General features: G+C 33.8%; 2 protein-coding genes across 3 annotated transcripts in view; one reads left to right on the top strand and one right to left on the bottom strand.

Moving 5' to 3' along the window:
- Positions 1–3468, top strand: part of LOC121378526 (TATA-binding protein-associated factor 172-like) — a 56702-nt gene extending 53234 nt beyond the window's left edge. For both annotated transcript variants that reach the window (XM_041506739.1, XM_041506738.1), the window contains exon 40: positions 416–3468. In XM_041506739.1, coding sequence (XP_041362673.1) covers positions 416–683 — 268 coding nt within the window. In that variant the 3' untranslated portion in view covers positions 684–3468. The remainder of the gene's footprint in view (positions 1–415) is intronic.
- An 11247-nt stretch (positions 3469–14715) lies between these two features.
- Positions 14716–23158, bottom strand: part of LOC121379906 (epsin-2-like) — a 34789-nt gene continuing 26346 nt past the window's right edge. Inside the window, exons 8-9 of the mRNA XM_041508578.1 lie at positions 22505–22654; positions 14716–14945 (exon numbers count right to left, since the gene is read on the bottom strand). Of these exons, the coding sequence (XP_041364512.1) occupies positions 14746–14945; positions 22505–22654 (350 nt within the window). The 3' untranslated portion in view covers positions 14716–14745. The remainder of the gene's footprint in view (positions 14946–22504; positions 22655–23158) is intronic.

The following is a 23158-nucleotide window of genomic DNA, read 5'->3' as shown; positions in this document are numbered from 1 at the left end:
ATCACCTGATTCAAATGATAGTGAATGAACGTTCGCATTCTTACGCGACATAAGTATCAATGAAGTTTACACAAACAATACTACAGGCGTATTTAAAGCTAAACAAAATAAATTCAGTTATGTATTGTTAAAGTATGCATATAAATTTAATTATAAGATTGGACCGCAATTATTTTTTGGTTCATGCAAGTATGAACCGAAAAAATTATATGCACACTTTTGTATTACCCTCTACGCGGGATCAACCAAAAAATAATTGCAACCAATTCTTAAATCAATTTACAAAAGTAAGTTAAAAGTGAAAGGTTTATAAAGAGACAAATGATTAAAATTATTTTATATCAGTTTACAAAAGTAAGTTAAAAGTGAACAGTTTATAAAGAGACCAATGATTAAAATGGTTTTTTTATATCAGGTTACAAAAGTTCAAGCTGACGATCGCCAACACAGTGATCACCCAGGACAACTCGAGTCTGCAGTCGATGGGCACGGACCAGCTGCTTGATCTGTTCACGCTGGACGACAGGAGAAAAGGGGAGTCGGCAGCACCAGAACCCTTGTCCGAGGCCAACACAAAGAAAGACAGTATTAAAACAATCCTGGAAAAACTCGGAAATCTCTGGGACGAACGACAGTATGAAAATGAATACAATCTGGATAATTTCATGAAATCTTTGGAATAACTTCATCATATTGAATACAATTTGGAATAATTGTATGAAATGTCTGGAGTAACTAATGTGATGAATACAATTTGGATAATTTCATGAAATCTTTGAATTAACTTCAATATTGTAATGAATAGTTTGGATATTTCATGAAATCTTTTAAATAACTTCAGTGTAATGAATACAGTTTGGATAATTCTATGAAATCTTTGGAAAAACTTCAAAGTAATCAATACAGTTTGGATAATTTAATTAAATCTTTGGATTAACTTCAATGTAATAATACAGTGAATAATTTCATGAAATCTTTTAACTAACCACTTCAATGTTATGAATATAGTTTGGATATTTCATGAAATCTTTGCAATAACTTCACTAATGAATACAATTTTGATAAATTTCATGAAATCTCTTGTAACACATTCATTTAAGACATGTCATTACTATTCCTTATCAGGTTTCTTGTGCAAGAGTGGGTTTGTTGTTGTAAATACCTGTATGTATGTATGCTGTGTTAATAATAAGAATGTAGTAAATCTCATCTCAAGAGTGGGTTTGTTGTTGTAAATACCTGTATGTATGTATGCTGTGTTAATAATAAGAATGTAGTAAATCTCATCTTAAGAGTGGTGTGGTTTGAAAGATTCTTCTGTACATAGTGTGTCAGCAGATTTAATCTCATCCATAGGAAGGGTATTGGAAGTGAGTGAGGGTGGTGCTACCTATTAGGGGAGTAGTGCAAGGGGTGGCTTCAGATTTGCTTTCTTAGCATTTGGAGAACAAAATATGAGTATTTTAGATCATAATTTTTGGCTCTTTTTAAAAGTTGGGTTTTTGTTGTTGTTTTGTTTTCTTCTGTTTTGTATAGTAGGCCACCCAAAAAAATCGTATGGTGCTCATGTGGGTGGGTGCACCCCACCCCCTGTTCTTAAGGGGCCTGTTAATAAAGAAAATCATGAAATCCATTTACGATAACATTGTTACACATCTTATTGTAATACCTTGTATCTCATGCCCTTGCTCACTCTTAGTAAGGACTTTGAAATTGACTATAACGAAGTCTTTAGACTTTAAATACATATATTGAGTTAAGACTTTTAAAGTTTTGCAAGCACAGAGTTAGATTCTTAATTGTTGATGTTCAAAATGGTGTATATAATTTTTGCTTGGGATGCTGAGCACATGAAAAAATGTGTAATTCATTCTTAAGATGGAGATGTTCGAGTTGTGCATCATAAACTGAGAACAGTATACTAGGACATTTTCACAAAACATACATAGCACGTGGATGGATCTTTTCCTCTTTTACTGAAAAGCTAACTTTTATTTTATGTTCTGCCTATGTAAAATACCTTACACTGCAGTTACAGGTCAATAACATATGTCTAAATTAATATTGGGGTTTATATACTCACTTCTTTTAGACATTTCAGCCATAGGTATGTTTCAAAGATATACCATGCTATATAATTAGTTATAATGATAATTATATACAGAAAGACATTTTTACACCTGCATGATAATAAATTTATATAATATATGCCATTTGATACATATTGTTGGTGTGTAAATAATATTCTTCCACATCTCAATAATGCTACTAGACAGGGAACATTTTGTTCAGAGATCGCTACAAAATTTTTAAACATTAAACAGTAGTTGCTAATCAATTTACAATTGACTGGAAATTTCAGTAATCAGAATGTTTTGTGTTAGACTCTCAAGTCCCAGTTCCATTAGGGTGCAGTGGATTAAAAAGATTTGTTAATTTTCAAGTTTGGCTACATAAGTCAGACTAAAATGTTGTTAATTTTATTATACTGATGGAAAGAAATAAAGGATCAAATAAGTGCTAACGAAAAAGTGACCGATGCCAAGACTTGTGCATAGAGTCAGTGTCAGAAAGTTTGTCTGCCTGACATTCAGTCCCACTTCACATCTTTGTACGACAATACAACAATAATAATGACTGAAATTTGGTGTTCAATTATTTCTTTGTTTAGGTATATTTTGAAAGTTGTTGTGTTAAAGAATGTTCTCCTGGGGTGTTTTTGTACTGTAGTTGTTAATGTTGACCTGTTTGATCCTGAATAAAGTGGACAGGTTGCTTGGCTGAATACATTTTGCAATATGATGATTAAATTTGTTTGTTACTGTAAGATACAAACTCACTGAAATACATGTACATTGTTTATGTGAAGTATTACATATTCAGACCTAAGGATTTGAGAATTCTCGAAACTGTTTTTTTTTTTTAATTTAAGACTGAAGTGATTTTTAAATAAACTGAAAATTCGATACCATAAATAAATATATATGTAGGCCTGTCGTCAATATTTTGTGTTTAAGAAAAAGAAGAAAAAAGAGAAAGAACTGAAATAGTTTAAAAGCTGAATCACATCCCTGTTTAATGTATTTTAGTTCAGGCAAAACCAAATGTTCACCACAAAATGCATTTTGAACTCACATTGATAATGGGGCAGCTAAAATATTCAGAATATACATGGAAGGTACATGTATGTAAAAATTAATATTTTTTTCTTTTTTTTTTTTTCTTCATACATTTCATATTCACTAGCTATGTGCTGCTAGTTGTCAAACTTCTCTCAGGGAGCATGTAAAAACAGTTTCCACCAGGGTCCTAATTCACAAAGGTCTCTTAGGCTCTGCTAGACAACAAAGCATCCTCTTTGCAAGTCTTTTAACATTGCACTGTGAAATCGCAAAGTTGCGAGTTTAGTGAATTAGGCCCCAGATCTGCACACCTGACATGTTCTTGGCAATAAACTTCACAACTGTTGAAACTGTTTTTGTTTAATTTGTTTTAAATATCATGCCTCTAGAGACAAGTATTGGCCATAATATTCTTGTTGCAAAACTGTTTTCCATTGTACTACAAGTATTCCTTAAAAAAGGTTCAACAGAATGATGGAAAGGAATATTGGCTGTTAAAAAAAGTTAGTTTGTTTTGTTTAACGACACCACTAGAGCACTGATTTATTTAGGCTATCTGACGTCAAACATTTGGTAATTTTTACATATAGTCTTGGAGGAAACCTGCTACATTGTTCCATTAGCAGCAAGGGATCTTTTATATGCATCATCCCACAAACAGGATAGCACATACCACGGTCTTTGATATACCAGTCATGGTGCAGTGGGGCCCACCGATGGAGATCGATCTTGCACTAATGGTGGCACACTTTACCACTAGGCTACATCCCGTCCAGAATATTGGCTGTGGTGGTATAGTATTTAAGACTGGGCTGTAAAGATGATTCAGTTCAAATCCACAGGAAGTTACAATAACTCAATGTAAGGCAACTAAACAGACTTCTCTAACCACTCGAATCAACCGGTCTTGGACAACCAGCCTAGTGGTGTGCCCAGGACAGTGTGCTTGAACCTTATTTAGATATAAGCAAGGATAAGGAATGTTTGTCACCATTAAACAAAAAATGACTTGGAGAATTGACAAAGCTCTCTTAAAGTAACAGATTTTGAAAACACTGGCATATTTTTTTTACTAGTGAAGCCATTTTTGATAATTGAAATCAAACATTAGAGATTTTATTGTTTAGATTATCCATTTCCATACATAATGTGTTCCTCATTATCCTGGTGTTTCCAATACCACAAAATGCATTTTTCAATATCACTAGAGCACATGGATTAATCAATTCTGACGGTCATCGGAGGAAACCTATATTTTCCTAATAAAGCAAGGGATCTTTTATGTGCACTTTCTCAGAGACAGGAAAGCACATACCACAGCCTTTGATCAGTTGTGCACTGGCTGGAACGAGAGAAAAAAACCAATCAGTTGAATGAATCTAAATCCCTCCCCTCGACATCATGAAGACAATTTTGATAGTGTACATATTATGAACAGAATTTGCCTACTATAGCTGTTTTTGATAACTGAAATCATACTTTACTTAGATTTTATGGTAGAGATTTTTTCAATTTCCATACATTCGAAGCGTTTTTGGTCTTCCTGGTGTTTTTAATATCACAAAATGCATTTATCATGGTTTTAAAAACGCACGTGCATCTGATACGTAAGTTATGGAGTCGAGTTTTGGTCTATTTTTAGAGGATATTTCACTAGTAACTTTATCCAATTGTGTTACATTTTTTGATTAAATAAACATGACAGCTGATTAATCTAAAATTATAAATCGATGTTAGAACCACTAATGGTTTTACCGTACATCTCCTATTATTGGGTTACCTACTGACATCAGCTGATGATGTTTGTTATTGTTGCCAAAAAATCGGATAACTATTATTTTGAATAAAATAAACTAACAGTTGACACTATAATTGGGATAACCCTACTGTTTATTCCAATATGCCAAAATAGATTACTGGTTTTACCATCACAAATTTCTCATTTTATTTTATCTATAAAACTAAATTTGTGACAGTAAGATCATCAATTTAAGTCGATAAATTGGAAACCACAGTATTGTTATTAAAGTTATCCCCAAATTAAGCCATTTTGCACACCATATAAAAATCTGTAAGAAATAATAACAAACAGCCAGTTAGTTTTTTTCATTTTATCTTTCATACACGATACATATATAATTATATATGTGTGTGATGAAAATACTCCACATTTCATTGCAAATGTCATCATTGCAAAAAAACCAAGCACTTATATGACGAAGTAAGCAGTGATCCAATGTAAACCAACTAAATATACACCGTCACGACACTGGATTCCTTGATCAGCAGTTCATAATATCTATGAAAAATATATCTTCAAATATACACGGTTAAGTCATTTTTGTTTACGAACAAGACCACTACATTTAAAAGATAAATAGAATTATAGGTACACAAACGAAGCCATCCTTAAGACATTTGATTTGCTGTATCCTAATTCCTCACTTTGCCAGTGGGCAAATATCTTCTTCTTTTTTTCTTTCAAATACACCAAATATTTAAAAAAAAAAATTTAAGAAAAAGGAATTTTTAAAAAATCTTTAAGGAAGAACAAAACCTAAAATTTCAATTGAACAGAAAAAAATAATTCCTATTCAGTAAACACTGAAAATCATGATGCATTTTGTTTATACAATGTACCTGCTAGACAATATTTGTACCAGTAGTGAAAGTTTTAGGATTCAAAAGCATCGGTACGAAGTGAAAAAGAATGTTGTTCAAGCCTAATTATCTCCCTTTTGATGTAAGGTTTGTGCTGTTTTCATTTTAAAAAAACAGAAGAAAAAATGTTCTCGATACTTGGTAGAATGCGTAATAAAATATTTTGACTCTTGTCTTCAAAACTGCACAAAAAGTACCAGCACCAGTGAAAATGTTTTATTTTTAATCCAAGTAGCTCTTTAGTAGCATTAAAAAGAAAGTTAAACAATATTACTAATACCAAATTAAATACAAGTTTTAAGTTTTGTTTAGGGAAGACAGTTTGCTTTTTTTATAATATTTAAAATTGCAATGAAAACATTCGCTTAAAAAATACAATCAAATATACTGTCCATGAAAACCCCCAATTAACCACAGGTTTCATAAACTGATTAATTATTGAACAATTGTTGTGGTTGAATTTAATTATTTAAGGCATCGGGTATTTAAAAAAAATTCTTGATTGAAGTAGTCTGCAAGAGGTCAAATAAGGCTTACACAGGTCTTTAAATAATTTATTTAAAATACTTTCATCTTAAAACAAATTCAAGGTCTTAAAAACACTTGATGAATTTAAGTTACCTGGGCCCGTGCTTATAAAACTTAAAGTCTGAACTTAAGTCCAGACTTTTAACGTAATGCTATTTGAATGGCTTTAAGGTTTATAAGCACGGGGCCTGCTACATAATTTATTGGAAAATTGGTCTGAAATTTTATTTTTAAAATCCTATATTAGGCTTGTGTCAAGTTCTTAGATATAAGTAATGGCAAGGTATATACACCCAGTAAAAAAAAGATTGATATATTTATTTCCCCATAATATGATTAAAGTGCATTGTGATTTCTGTTTCGACTAACCGTTGTCATTCAAAATAACAAACAAAAACTAAGTGCCAGTACAGTTGTATATTGATTATCTGATTTAAAAACATCTCTGAAAAATGTAAATAATAAATGTAAACAGACCATAGGCTATATATAAATAGGGTATTAAACATCAGATCATAATGGTTTACAAAAAAATATAATAATTTTACTACTCTATAAAAATCTGTATATAAAACTATTGTTTACAATGGGATCCTGGCCTGGTGCTTATAAAACTTTTATAGTCTGGACTCAAAGACTCGGATGTCTTGACAACACCAAACAAATTGTATGTGTGTGATGTCATTAGAGATTGAGTCTGGACTCTAAGACTCCGAGACACTGATGTCATGACAATGCCAAACAAATTGTATGTGTGCGACGTCATTAAGAGATTGAGTCTGTGATGTCATTAGAGATTGTGTCTGGACTCAAAAACGTTTTATAAGCATGGGCCCTGGTGTTTTTAGTAACCAGTCACTGTTCTGAAACAGTCATGTTCATTAGCAGGAGAATACACCCATCCAGCTTGGTTTGAGAATACACAGATAAAGCAGTGAGTAAATTTGTGGCAAGTTAGTGCTACATGTCCTATGATATATCGAAGAAGTTTGTTTTGTTTAATGACACCACTAGAGCACATTTATTTTATGAATCATCGGCTGTTGGATGTCAAGCATTTGGTACTTTTGACATACAGTCTTATAGAGGAAACCCACTACATTTTTCCCATATGTAGCAAGGGATATGTATATGCACCATACCAGACATGATAGCACATACCACAGCCTTTGATACACTGGCAGGAACGAGAAATAGCCCAATGGGCCCACCGACCGCACATCAAGAGAACACATTACCAGAGCTACGTCCTGCCGTAATGATGCATTATCAAATTTAAAAAAGTAGCCGTTCCATATTATTGTACAATGTACATCCTTGCTGAAGAGAAATCAACAAAATAATGGCCTAAAACTTCAGAATGGACAATGGAGCTATTTAGAAGAGTAACTTTAGTCATCGTTAGCTGACCACATCTGTGCTCTTTAAAAAAATTTAAAAGTGTTCAAAATCTGTAATTATATACCAGCAGTACTAGAAAAGCTTTACTTTGCACTTCAGAAGTACAAGATGTACTGCATTTTAACAGTAAAGCAAGCTCCAATGCACTTCACTCTCCAGTTGAATCTCTACTACACATCAGTAGTACAACAAAAGCTCCATTGCACTTCAACAGTATAAGCTTCAACGCACGTGAACAAGTACAGCAAGCTTGACTGCACTTTAATGCAGGAGATTAAAAATATTAGATATTGTTTTATTGTTTTACTGAAGATAACAAATTCTGATCAAGGAAACATAAACTTGGAATACATTGGCTGACATGCAAACCTATGTGTTCTACGGTCATGATTCTAAATGAGATACAAAGAGTATAATAATTTGAATAAATACAAAATGTATGGCAATGCAAGTACAATGATGAGAGCACAGTAAACAGCCAGAAGTACACAGGGAACAGTACTGAAACAGCACGCATACGTAAGGCCACAATGTTACAGGAACAAATTGACAAGACCAACTTCATGTACAGAAATCTGACTAAATAAATAATAATTTAAAAAAAAGAAGAAAAGAAATGTCAATATAACTTAATAATTTGAAAACCATACACCTTACACTCTTCTTAGTGCCAATACCAGTAGTCGATTTTTCAAAACATTGCACAATTTCATGTCATCTTTTTTTTAAAGAAAATCTAGAGTATACAGTTACAATTTCAAGATCTTGTACAATTTGTATACTTTTGATTGAAAAAACAAAAATCTAATGTCTATAGCCTGTAGGTATTCTGAATCTGCAAAAATCTTGTTTACAACAAAATAAATGAAAAAAGTGTTTAATTATAGTTATATATTCAAAACCTTTTCCCAATATAATGTTACTGGATTTTAAAAGAAATAAACATTTGAAAACTGTATGCATAAACAATGTAGATTTTGAGCTTAAAATTCAACCATAAACAAAGTTATTAAAACATTGTCTACACAGCAATAGTGTTTCAACATGCCAATTCAGTCGTCCATACCTAAAACAAAATTTCTAACAAATATGGCTATTTCAGCTGTATCTGACATGTCAGTCATACTTTCTAGTGGTTTAATTTTTACAAGCATTCTAACCATTCGGCTGGGAAGAGTGAAGTACATGTGTTTTTCTCTATTTCAAATAACACCATCTATCAATAATTTGAGAATAAACTGTTCAAACTATCCACAAGGTCAAATGTTTAATAGTAAGTCACATTTCCTTGCTAACAACTTGAAAACAATAAACACTGGGCCCACTTCTGCAGCCGGTTTCCTTAAATGCATAATTTAACCCTTTAGCTTTTAACTGGGTCTGTATTTGGTTGTTTCAGTTACCCATTTACATCATCAATCTATCACAAGTCACATTGTTTCAAATGGCCATTGGTGTATCAAATATAATACCTAAAATATCACTATGTTTCAGTGATGCTAATTTCACTAGGTTGTGTTCAATATAATTAATATTTTATAAAACTCGAGCATTTTCAATCAATGCACATGAATTGCATTAAAGGCATACTGTCACAGATTTAAGGATCTTATTTCTCTAAAAATGGATAATAAATAAAAATTACATTAATTGTTGGAAACCAAATCCAGCTATTACATCACCTTAACTGATCCATGATGGAGTGAAATTCATGTCAACCCTCTCAGCAATTTTAGTTTTTAAATTATGGACCATTGCCATAATTAAATTATTTTTACAAAATATCATTAATAAATGGAGTTTGGTGGTTATGAAGATGGTTGAATAAAGTACATTTGGGGACAAATCAAATTATTTTTGTTCAGGTAATACTCTGTTAGACCATTAAATAGGTCAGTGGTCTGTGACAATATGCCTTTAATAGTAAGTCACATTTCCTTGCTAACAACTTGAAAACAATAAACATTGGGCCCACTTCTGCAGCCATTTTTCTTAAATGCAAAATTTAATCCTGTATCTTTTAACTGGGTCTGTATTTGGCTGTTTCAGTCACCCATTTACATCATCAATCTATCACAAGTCACACTGTTTCAAATGGCCATTGGTGTATCAAATATAATACCTAAAATATCACTATGTTTCAGTGATGCCAATTTTAATAGGTTGTGTTCAATATAATTAATATTTTATAAAACTGAAGCATTTAAATCAATGCACATGAAATGCATTAAGGACAGATCCTCTGATTAGATATTTATGTTGACCTCAAATTGTATTGGACCATACTTAAATTCAAGAGGCAATCGAAAGTCCTGCATTGTCCAATTAAGTCTACTGTCTGTGATTAGGTCAACAGTTACGTTACTAGTAATTATGTCTGTAAATATTATATAATAAATGGAGATTATTATACAAGGTTTGTGTCGTACTGATTTTACAAAACAAATGTCAGGATTTTTGTATTGCCCAAGCAAACGCAAGGGTAATACATGAATCCTGGCTCGAGTTTCATAAAATCACTATGACTCGCATGCGAGTGTAATAATTCCTTTATTATCCATATTATTACTGCTGTTTTCTTTATGAATAACAAAACCCAACTAAAAATGTTTCAGCCACAACTAGAAGGAGATGAGAAAATGACATCATATTTCAAATGCACAGTCTGAGCTAGGACTGGAGAAGCAACGTCATGTTATGACGCCGCTTCCCAAAATTACCTCATTACACTTGTCATTACATGTGTGCTTCGTAGGATTATTATTAACTCAGTTTTGTTGAACCAAATGTACTGAAAATACTACAGACTATGAAAATCTGCAGAGAACTACAATATCATATTATAATATATAATAATTAAATAGAATTTAAACAAACACATTTGCAGGTTAAACTTAAAAAATTGATGGCTGCGACTACGAATTTTTGAATGAACATGCAACTATCATAATTGTTTACCATAATTTGTAATATTTTGGAAAAATAATATTTTGAATATGTTAGGATTAACTGGTGAATTTGAGTATAGTAACTATGCAAACCTGTTAACCGACGGTGTTTCACAAAAGATAAAAATCTAATACAAACACATACACATAATAAATATATATATTAAAAAAACATATGATTATAAACTGTGGCTAAGTTACTTCTTTCTTCATCTTTTTTTGTTCTTTATTCTTAGGGACGGAAAATAAATGTTTCATGAAATAATACTTAAATATTGTAAAGGAGCCAAAAGGCTTCTTTAGGCACTTCATAAAAGTTTATTGGCTCTGAAATAATGAAAAACTAACTGTTGATATGAAATGTCCATCTTGTCAAATGTTTCAGACTGCTAATTAGTTTTCTTTGTAAACAGAGGATCAGTTAATCAAATTACTTTGACAATATTGAAAGTCCAGTATATAATGTTTTGACAATTATTTTTTAGGGTAATATATAAGAATTTTTACTGTTTTGGGGGGAGGGGGGGGGGGGGGGGGGGGTAATTTATCAATGTATAATAGTCATAAATTAAAGATATATAGGCTACAAGTCAATTTTTGTAACAAATGATTTTATACTAAATTTGTGACTATTATAGAGAGATAAATTTGCCCAAAATGCAAAAAAAAAAAAAAAAAAAAAATTAGTTCAAAATACACAAAATCATTTTATTTCGTCCTCGTGATCATCTTTTGTAACGACATCAATTTCAGTGTTTTATTGAAGGATAACAATCAGAATCCACTAAATTACATCACAGCAAAAAGCTTTTATAATTACAAACATTAAAATCATGCAAGACCAGACAGTTTACAATGAGCAGTCCTTCACATCGGAGGTGCGTGATCACGACTGCACACCCAAGTTCACCATAATTTTATCTTAGAAACGTTTTTATTGTCCACCTAAAAATATGGTTGTTTGAAAATAACCCTTAACCCCATCCGGCCCCAGTGTTTAAATATTATTATTTTGATTCCGTTAATGTTCATATTCAATATGTGCTATTCAAACTTGTTTTTGTCAATATGTGCAAGCGTTACTCAAAATTCTTCCTATGGAACGCAAATCACTTGCCTGGAGCTTATGAGGAGAGTGATGTATCACTTGCCTGGTATTTTTAAACATGAAGGACTGTCATTATAAACACTTACGACTCCAAAATAAAAGTTTATACAATCACCTTTCTTTTAATAACATTTTATATATTTTCCATTTTTATATAGTTAGCAAGATTAACTATGCTTCTGCTCCTATGTCATTTAAATTTTTATTTATTTTATCATAATATAAAAATAAAAGTCTGCTTTTGCTCCTATATCTGTAAAAATACATGTAACTTTTCACTTGTTTTAACCGATACTATGTGAACCTATAATGGATTAACCAGCCACAAGAACGTTAGTACATGGTTTTATTAACGCCAGCCAAGTTAATACACAAGTTTGTTTGTTTTTGTTTAACATCACCACTAGAACACCTTGATTTATTAATCATCAGCTGTTGGATGTCAATAGTTAATACACTGTTAGAAATGTATTAATATGGGATACTGTCATGTAAATATTTTAATTAACAAGAATTCCACAACATTAAATGTCTTCTCACCTACCACATTTTTTGGAGCAGTGTTTGACATCCATAAGGTGCAACTATAAACCAATTTCAATTACCTAGGACTTATAGTTTGTGAGAAACTTATGTAAATGTAAAACTTTAACATTAAACTTTAAAATAAAGTTGATGCCATCATGGCCATCAGAATAGTAACACCTATATCTCGCTTTATTACTTTGTAAAGTGAGACGATAACAACCAAGTGGTTAAATTCAGGTTATGTCAGATACCAATTGGGAGGAGGGGACATGCAGACATGCGCATGTTCAGGGGGAGGGGTGACGGGGGTCAAAACTTCACCTATCTTTTAAATGTATTTTTTGGAGAGTATGACCTGAACCCCCTTCTAAAAACTTTGCTCACCAGTCTAGACACACTCCTCAACCACACAATTTCCTGCACACGTGCCATGGATCAAACTGAATCATGTGCAGCCACCCATATATAATTTATTTTAAAGATCTATGTTCCACTCCTCCCCCCCCCCCCCCCAAAAAAAAATTGTGCACATTTAAAAAAAGAAAAATGCATGAAAACACATTAAGTAAATTTATATGTGTGTCTGTCTCTTTTATTTCAACTTGTTTTCGTGCTTATATCCAATTAAGGTTCAAGCACACTGTCCTGGGCACATATCTCAGCTATCTGGGCTGTCTGTCAAAGACAGTGGGTTAGTTGTTAGTTGTGGCTGTCTCTGTGCCTGTGTATGTACCTATTTAAGAGTGGTCTTCCCTTCTTACTTTAATAATTTTTTGCTTAGGTTTGCAAACTGGCAAAACCAGATTTATACAACACCCTGTGACATGGTAGCAATGGTTTGATTTTGTATTTCATCCACTCGGACTAACGTTTCTCAGTTTGATTTGATATTTTTGCTTCACATCACCAAAACCAATCTATCTGGTCACGTTTCTCACTGGACTGGGTTAAAGTCCATAGAATGTCAGTTTTAACTTTAAAAGCTTGAAACCTACATTACATTTAGTTAAAATAATGAGGTTAGTGTATATTTTAAGTCCGAGATCAAAAGCATGGGTTTATCAAGAAGGCAAAATATATGATAATCAAAATCCATAGAATGTCAGTTTGAACTTTAAAAGCTTGAAACCTACACTGCATTCAGTTTTAATATAATGAGTTTAGTGTAGTTTGTTGAAGTCCAAGATCAAAAGTATGGGTTTTTCAAGAAGGCAAAATATATGATAATCACAGATTATACATAATCTTAATCAACCTTAACACTGTAATACAATCAAGCTATGATGAGGAGCTATAATACTTATACTACACCACACAACAATGGAACATAATTATATTGATAGAAATATCTACGGGTTGCAACCAAAATGAAATTTAAATCCTAATTTGAAATAATAAATATTACCGATGACACATTTTCTTTTTACTTTTGTCGATGTTTCTGTCTTAATTTTGTTATTACAAAAGCAACAATATATAAACAGGTATGAAAAAGAAAAAAAATCATATCTTGTACATACTGTTTAAAAAGGCAGTTCATTGTTTATTTTGACCCCTAGAATTCAATTCAAACACCCTTTGTGTGTTATTCTTGTATTATACTAGCAGGTGTTTTTGCTTTTAAAAAACACCAAAAAAAACAAGAAAAGAAAATCTGTAAAAATTCCAAAAACATCTGGAATTAACTACAATATCTGTATTACATTTTAACAATGATTTATAAATATTAGGCTGATGCTTATAACATGTAATCTGTCCCTGGGATTACAAAACTTAAAAGCCTAGATTAAATAGCTTTAAAGCTGTCAACTTCCAGAAGAGTCAGGTTTTTAAGCATGGCCACCATCGTGAGAAAATACAATGTGACACACAGATAAAAACGTTTTCAGGTACAAAATTCACATATTTCTTCACCAAAAAAAAGAAACCATTTCTTAATGTGATGAAAAATCTATTTAACCCTTGTTAAAGAATGTGCTAAAACAATAATGTCGACCTCCTAGGGTCCACAAGACAATTGTTTTTTGAAAGACATTTTTCTGAAATTTCAGAGATTTTTGTCATTGTGACCTCAGTATCAAACAACACACACGTGTGATGTGCTTAAATCGTATAAAAACAAAGAACAGAAAAGAAATACGAATGTATCTTTCCTTTCATGCACCTTCCATTCACATCAATGTATCTTCCAAAGTATCAGTCTCCAGCCTTTGACCGACAGATTTCAATAAAAACAAATGTACAAATTTGCTCAACAAATATACTCTCAGATCATTTGCACCCCTGCAGCACCACCCCCTCAATCCTGCTCCTACCCCAGTGTACTGGAGATAAATACGATGCATACCATAATACAAGATTTTGATCTAGTATATAAGAAATACTCTCCTCCCACCCCCCCCCACCCACCCCGGGCCAACCCCCCCTATTTTCTCATCCCTATTCCTTCTCATAAAAATGGGTTATAGCCTTGAGGTTGTGCCTGCACTTGCTGTGTCGTGTTCAGTGGAATGAGGGGGGTAGGGAGCAGTCCTGCGCTCACTGGCTGAGAAAACCCCGCCTGCGTGTTCTGTAATTGACTCATCGGAACTCGCGACGTTGACACTTCAAATGGGTTGTTTGTAGCTGGGCTAGTAAAGGGGTTGTTTCCTGAAGATTAAAAAAGAAAAAGATTAATAATGCATGTGGTGATACTTTCAGCTACATAATTATACTCCTACAAAATACTTTAATGCCAACATTGAGATCATACAATCTCTTACACACAGCAAGGTAGTATGTCTTTAAGTGGAGAATAAAGCAAATTAAATAATGTATAAAGCAGATTTTTTAGTTAAAAAATATATTTATAATTTTTTTTAATAAAGTGAAAAGTTAATTTAAAGTTTGTTTTGTTTAACGACACCACTAGAGAACACTGATTCAAATAATTATTGGCTATTGGATGTCAAACATTTGTAAGTCTGACACGTAGTCATCATAGGAAACCCGCTACATTTTCCATTTGCAGCAAGGGATCTTTTATATGCATTTGAAAAGTTAAAATATGCAATCTCTAAAACATAACAAGAAAGTTTTTCTTTTAAGTGTAAGAAAATAAAAGCAGGGCATATTTCATGTAAACGGCCATCCTGTTTGCATATTCTGAGAGACACTTTATCAAATTATCAAAGAAACTGTTTATTAAAAATATTTTCAGCATTGTTATTATATACTGTATTTTGCTTACACTTGAAAATACTTAATAAAAATGTAAAAGATTTGTGCAATTCACGCAAGTGAGAAATCGTTAATTGGGTAAAAAACATGTGAAACGACTATCGGTTACCCAACATCTTGAAGTATTATCCCCTGAAAAAAGGAGGGAATTAAAGAGAAAAAAAAGGAAGAGAATTTACACAGGGGAATTTAAAGAGGAGAGCAAAGGCAAGGCAAGTCATAGGACATTTGACAACAACGCCACAGCATTATTTGTAGTTCAACTTATTTTCATGCTTATATCAAATTAAGGTTCAAACACGCTATTCTGGGTACACACCATTGTTTCCCCATGGTCCCGTTCGGACACTGCACCGATCCCGTGAATTTCTATGCCAGGTCCGTAAAAAAATGTAAACTTGAAAAAAAAACGAAACTCACCTTTTTGAAGAATCTAGCACCCCCCCCACCCCCCCAATCCCATAATGAAAAATGAATGTCAAGAAATGGCCTCAGACCACAATTAATTTCGCTATATGTTTCTATATAGCCTTAGTGGCTATAATATTTTTATTAATATCAGCAGGCCCGTGAAGTTTTGTATGTACCTTTGCCTGCATGGGGGACACATACCCTGAAAAGGTCAACCCCTGTTGTCCAGCTCTTTCTCCCAGCATATTGGTTTAAACAGACACACCCTCTAAACCTGGCCGGAGTACACCCATTTTACACAAAAAGCACTACTTTTGCATGGGCCGGAATTACCACAAACAAGTCTTCAATGTCAACAAGTTACACATGTTTACAAACTACATGCTATCCCCTGTCACTTCAGTCAAACAGTTGCCACTTCATAGCTGTCTGCCATGAAATAATCACAGTCAAACAGCAGACTACTTGCGCGGTGAAACTTCCGGATTTTGGACAACCAAATGGGAAGATAACTGTAATCTGAGGCCTATCAGTCAATTTTTTCCCCTAAAATCTGGCCCACACTAATGCATTCCAATGATATACATATTAAAGCAATGCTCGGTAAGTATCGGTATGTCACCTTTAAACTGAGAGTATACAGAGGCTGTGTTAAAACACCTACCACAGTGCCTTGCCATGGCCAATTTTAGCAATGGAAACTTGAGTGACACCAACTTCAAAATGTAATAACTTTATCAAATTTTGGAATTTCTTCATACAATGAGCAGCTATTTTTTCTTCTACATATGTTCTATCTGCACAGTGTTGTCTTGGAAAGATTTTGAAATATTTAAAGGAAAAAAGATCAATCATTAGATTTTACTTCATTTTTAATGAAATATTAAACTTAAATTTAAATTTTTGAAAAACAAAAAAATCTAAAACTGTAAAATTTTGCATTTTAGATATGATAAGTGGAGGCTTATTAAAGATATGGTGACTGAATTCATGGTACATTATTAGAAATGTGTCAGAGGGATGGTGAAAGTCACAAAATTGGGGCCATTTGCAACAAATGTTTACACACTAATTTCAGGGAAAATTAGACATGATAGGCCTCATATTCAATTTTGACCTGCTGTATTTACTTAATCTACTTCATTTACTGTATTAGACATGTAGCCACTTTGTAAAAGGCAAAACAGTCCATATAAATGCATATTAATATGAATATGCCCTACAGATATTACTTAGGTATACACCATAATATTTTTTTGTTGACGACAACTTTGAAAATGAAGATTTTGTCACAAAATGCTGATATAAATCCTACCAAGAGGTACTTGCACCATATTTTTTCAGTTTCCAGTGATAACTGTTAACAAGTGTAGTCATGTGCCAGTGTCTGGGATACCTCAGTGTAGTATTTCTTGATTGGAAGGATGTTTGTAGTAATGACCACTGAATATGCATTATGGATTATTCTGCCATCTGTATTACAAGCCAAATGTTAACCTTTTTGGCACATTTTCTGCAATAAACTTGACAAGTATACCAGCATCTGATTACTGAACACAATAAATACATTCAGACAGCATAGAATATTAGCCTATTAGATTTTCTAAGGATAAAAGACCATTTTTGAAAAATTACTGAAGTGTGTAATTTACATAAATGTAGGTGAAATGTATTATTAGAGTACTTAATCTTGTTAAAAACTGTATACTATTTATTTAAAGTGTTTAATTACATTTAGTAGTGATATATTCATTATATTTAGATTTTCTGTCCAATTGCAATAATTGAGAAACTCATTAAAATTCAATATGTAAAAAAAAAAAAATCTCAATATTGACTAACAAAATCCAAGTTTTGCTCATTTTTACCAAATTATTAGCTCAAAACTGTTAAAAAATATTGCAACAACCTGTAGTAACATCAGAGGTCATTTTATGCTATTTTGGAGGATACTGAAATTTAAAAGTTGAAAATTTTAATTTTAATTTTTAATAAATTCAAAAAAAATGTTTTTTAATTTAATAAAATATTTAGAAAATAAATAAATTAGTTTTCATATTCCTTGTGGTATGCACAATCAGTCTGTGTAATTTCACCTCTCTGGTTATAATACTTTCATCAGAATCAAGCATTTAACCGGTGTAATATGTGAACTATATCAGGCCTCAGACCACAATTAATTTCGCTATATGTTTCTATATAGCCTTAGTGGCTATAATATTTTTATTAATATCAGCAGGCCCGTGAAGTTTTGTATGTACCTTTGCCTGCATGGGGGACACATACCTGAAAAGGACAACCCCTGTTGTCCAGCTCTTTCTCCCAGCATATTGGTTTAAACAGACACACCCTCTAAACCTGGCCGGAGTACACCCATTTTACACAAAAAGCACTACTTTTGCATGGGCCGGAATTACCACAAACAAGTCTTCAATGTCAACAAGTTACACATGTTTACAAACTACATGCTATCCCCTGTCACTTCAGTCAAACAGTTGCCACTTCATAGCTGTCTGCCATGAAATAATCACAGTCAAACAGCAGACTACTTGCGCGGTGAAACTTCCGGATTTTGGACAACCAAATGGGAAGATAACTGTAATCTGAGGCCAAATGTAAACACATGTTGACTTAAAGAATTAAAGATGGCGACCATTTTCCGTCAACATGATTAAAAACATTAATTTCCGTAAGCTCTTTTCGGCCGAATTCAATTGCCGTCCCAGAACATTGATGTTCACAAACTACTTTTAACAGGACGCCTTTGCGGATTATATTTTTTATCTATACCAGTAAACATGAAAATAAATGACAGTCATGAGATTATGAGATCAAACAAAAGCAGCCATTTCATCTCTTTGTCGGCTGGCTAATGGCTTCTGTGGCTATTACTGAATGAATTGATTGCCGACACCTAGTAATGAAAAGAAAGTAATCATATGTTTTGACAACTTGATTGTGCCAATTGTCAATCTTTTTATGTGATTTACTTCAAAGAATTTTGAGTAATACATGTCAGGTATATAACACTGAATTACTGGCCACATATTTTGAAATAACAATATGTAGTATTAAAAATAAAATGTCTCTAACAAAGTGGTTAGTAAGAAAAAGGCAAAGTTCACCTAGTCCGGATGATAGTAACAATAATGCTAAAAGATAAAAAAACTAGACAGTCTGGTTATGATTGGTCTTGTTGGTCTGGAGAATTCACGTGGGTGAAACCAGTGAAAAAGGTTGACAAAAAGTGGGTGATCGTAACACCACCAAATGACCACCAGCTTAAGCAACATGACTCACAGTTGAAGGTATTTTGTGCATTATGTACAAAACATAATTGTCGTCCACCACGTGCACCACTTGCAGAGTATGACAAATATTTTGAAAAGTCACTAGCCACAGGGCTAGTGGGTTTGTGAAAACCACTAGCCCACCAAGATAAAGCACTAGCCCAAATTCTTGATCAATTATAACTGGATTTTTATCTAATTTTTGTAAGATGACACATTTACGAGTATAACAGTAAAATGAAACAAACACTTAAATTATGTTGTAACTTTCAGTTTTGTCGTGTTGTATGTTTGGTCTTTTGTCCAGTGTGATCCATCGTTATTGTCCAGTTTTCGCTTTGGCCCACTCCCGGGGAAAAATAATTGATTAAACTCATGGTTGGTATCTAAAACCACTATCAAAATAATTAAATTTAAACGAGGGTACGACAGTGTGACACACGGTAATAGATGGTTGAGTGTATTTGGTAGTGGGTTATGCTTTTAGGGCCTAGTATTCATGTCGCCAGGAATGGTACTGCCAATTGCTCAAATACAGGGCATTATCCCATGTCAGACCGATATCAAAAGAATAGAACGGCGACATCTAATCCGTTGTTAATTGATGAACAAAAAAGGTATTATCTTGTATCGGCAGCTATGAGACATTATCCAAACGTAATAGCCCAAGCCGAGTCATTGCATGTGTGGTTACCATTAAAGTAAATTGTTTTCCTGGTTGCCGATAACCATATGTAAGCGAACTGTTAAATTAGAAAACAATAGGTAAATAAAACAAACACTGAAATTCAAAGCATGACTGGTATTTACTTGACTGAGATTAACCTGTCGTCGCGATTGGTGATTTCCAAGTTAGCCTAAAACATAATTATGTGCGAGATTAACTACCACATGATGTGTCCAACCAATCAAAACACTCATGTCATTAGACTTGATTTCCTGTGCCAGAAACTTGAAAGGGAAAAGTAAACAATGCATTCTGTAACCGTAACGATGTAGAGATAGCATGTTACTGCAGTTTGCAGACCTAGTTTAAGTGGATTATTATTATATACTGATGATGTTGTTGATATTATTCTATGACAAACGTCACAATCAAATTTATTAAACGAAATTTCAGCCGAGAGAAAAAGAAACCCCTCCAAAAAAAAAACACGATCGAGCGATAAGGATGGGGGTGGGAAACCACTAACCCGCAGGGCTAGTGGTTTTGCGTTTCTCACTAGCCCGAACTTAAAAACCACTAGCCACGGGCGTGGAAAGATGACATGGATTGACGTTCCGTGTCAAAGTTTCGTGAAAAAGAGTCTCATATGGCACAGTCAAAGTACCAACCACAAGGCGGCTGTTTCACGAGAGAACAGCATGACGTTGTCAAAAAATGATGGCGGAATTCTTCAGTGTTTTGAACCCACAGTAAATATGCAACGAGAAGCTGTCATCGCTCAAATGAAATTGATGTACTTCTTAGTGAACAATGAGACTGTGCATACCACTAACTTTGACGAACTTGTCACCGTTGTTAATGATATGGGATTACAGTTTCTGGACGACATAAATCTTGGCAAGAATGCGTGTTACACCAGCCAGAGAATACAAGATGAGTATCTAAATTGTTTAAGTGGTGAAATAAGAAAAGATATTCATGATGAAATTCGAAAATCTGCCAAATTCAGTATCATGATTGATGAAACAACGGACGCCTCAGTCAAGAAACAACTGTCAGTTTATATTTGGTATGTGAGTGACAAAGAGATAATGACGTGATTCTTGGCGGTGATACCCATTCCAAACGGTACTGCCCAAACAATCTTTGATGCTGTGAAGTAGTATTTCGATGACAATGACTTGCAAATAACTGATAAATTGTTAGCAGTTGGAAGTGACGGAGCCAATGTAATGATTGGGCAAAAAAATGGGCAATCACTGTGTTAACCACCGGTTAGCCGTGGCAACAGGTCAGGCAAGCAAAGAGGTTGCACGGGTAGAAAAGTTTTCGTCAACTCTTCTACAGTTATTCCAGTTCTATGAAAATTCAGCAGTAAGGACAGCGGGATTAGAAGCAATACAGTCACTCCTGAATGAACCAAATCTGAAGCTAATTAAAGCAATCAACACACGATGGTTGTCACACGAGAGAGCAGTGAAGACGGTATACAGATGCCTGAATTCTATTACGACCAGTCTTCAGCGAGAGGTACAGTATGAGAGTTTAAATAATTTAGTGCTACCTTGAACAACAGGTTTGTGTTTAGTTAAGTTTAGTTAAATGTCACTATTTTTTATATTTTGTGCTTGTGCTTAGTTAAATTTAATTTTTTTTGTTTTTTAATTGTAGTATGTTTTGTAGATGTACAGAAAGTGTTTTAATGAAAATATTCAATGTTACTTGTACCTTTTACATCATGTTTGTATTTAGTTTATAGTTAGGTGTTTGATAAAATAAATTAATAAAACCGTTTATATTTATTTAGTGTGGTCAAATTATTCATTAGAATGTTCTACAATATGTGTATATGACACCCATATGTACTCCAAAATACATCTAAAAGCAACAAAATTTTGAAAAACATTTCTCGGGGGTACATGCCCCAGAACCCCTCTGAACTCAGATCCAGGGGGAAACACTGCACACCTCAGCTATCTGGGCTGTCTGTCCAGGACAGTGGGTTAGTTGTTAGTTATTAGTGAGAGAGAAGAGGGTGTAGTGGTCTTACACCTACCCATTGAGTCATTAAAACTCTCGGTGGGAGCCGGTACCGGGCTGTGAACCCTGTAGGTAGTACTAAACCAAATAACTTCCGGCTGGGTCAAAGTTCGAGGTGCACCCAACTTTTGATAGAGAAGTGAACACTACAAGTCCTGATTGGTTATAAATGTGAGTGTGTTGGTTGTAAAAAATAAGTTTCATCTGGGTAAAAAAAATATGCAATTTCATTTCATCTAGTACCAATGTGTAAGTAGCCTTGTGCTTGAAACATGTATGGGGTACCTGTAAAAAAAAAAGTACTCAAATTTTGTGCGGAACTAGGGTAGTCATAGACGCTACCCGTTATCTCAGAAACGAGCAGCTTGACCCCCAATTTTTTCTGATTCACTTTAAGTGTGAGGGGTGGTAGTATTTATATCCGTGGCATTTACGTCGATTGATACGCTGCAGGTAGGAGTTTTAGCCACATATGTTACTATTGTCGTCTATGGGACTTGATTTGGTAGTACACACCCTGTACCTACTGATTTAACCACGACACCACAGAGGACGGTACCACAGCATCAAGTCATACCAACCTTTTGTAGGCTCTTTGGAGACCAGTTCATCTAAATTTACTAGTCCCGTATGTGCACCAAGGAAATCCAGTGGAGACTTTTTTCTTTCTGGTAACGACTGGTTCAGTGGCTCCATGTTCCAGCTACTGTTAGAATTCTCCGACGTAGATGCTAAAAAGTCGTTAATAAGCATATATTATTATCATTAAAGGCATAAGAAGGAAGGAAATGGTTTATTTAACAACCCACTCAACACATTTTATTTATGGTTATATGGCATCAGATATATGGTTTAAGACCACAGAGATATAGAGAGGAAACCCGCTATCACCACTTCATGGGCTACTCTTTTCGATTAGCAGCAAGGGATCTTTTATATGCATCATCTCAGACAGGGTAGTATATACCATGGCCTTTGTTACACCAGTTCTGGTGCACTGGCTGGAGCGAGATATAGCCCAATGGGCCCACTGATGGGGATCAATCCCAAACAGACCGTGCATCAAGCGAGCGCTTTACCATTGGGCTACATCTCGCCCCCTTACAGGTATAGTGTCACAGCTTACAAGGTCTGCTCTTAACACTGGATCATCCATGATAATAAAACCATATTCTCTTGGGCATCATACACTATATTACATTGCCAAGCTACATGTACATTACTTTAAACATAAA

The sequence above is a fragment of the Gigantopelta aegis genome, chromosome 8 (assembly GCF_016097555.1).
Source record: "Gigantopelta aegis isolate Gae_Host chromosome 8, Gae_host_genome, whole genome shotgun sequence".
Lineage (NCBI taxonomy): Eukaryota > Metazoa > Mollusca > Gastropoda > Neomphalida > Peltospiridae > Gigantopelta > Gigantopelta aegis.
The sequence above is the reverse complement of the archived record's forward strand: the minus strand, read 5'-3'. Positions and strand labels throughout refer to the sequence as shown.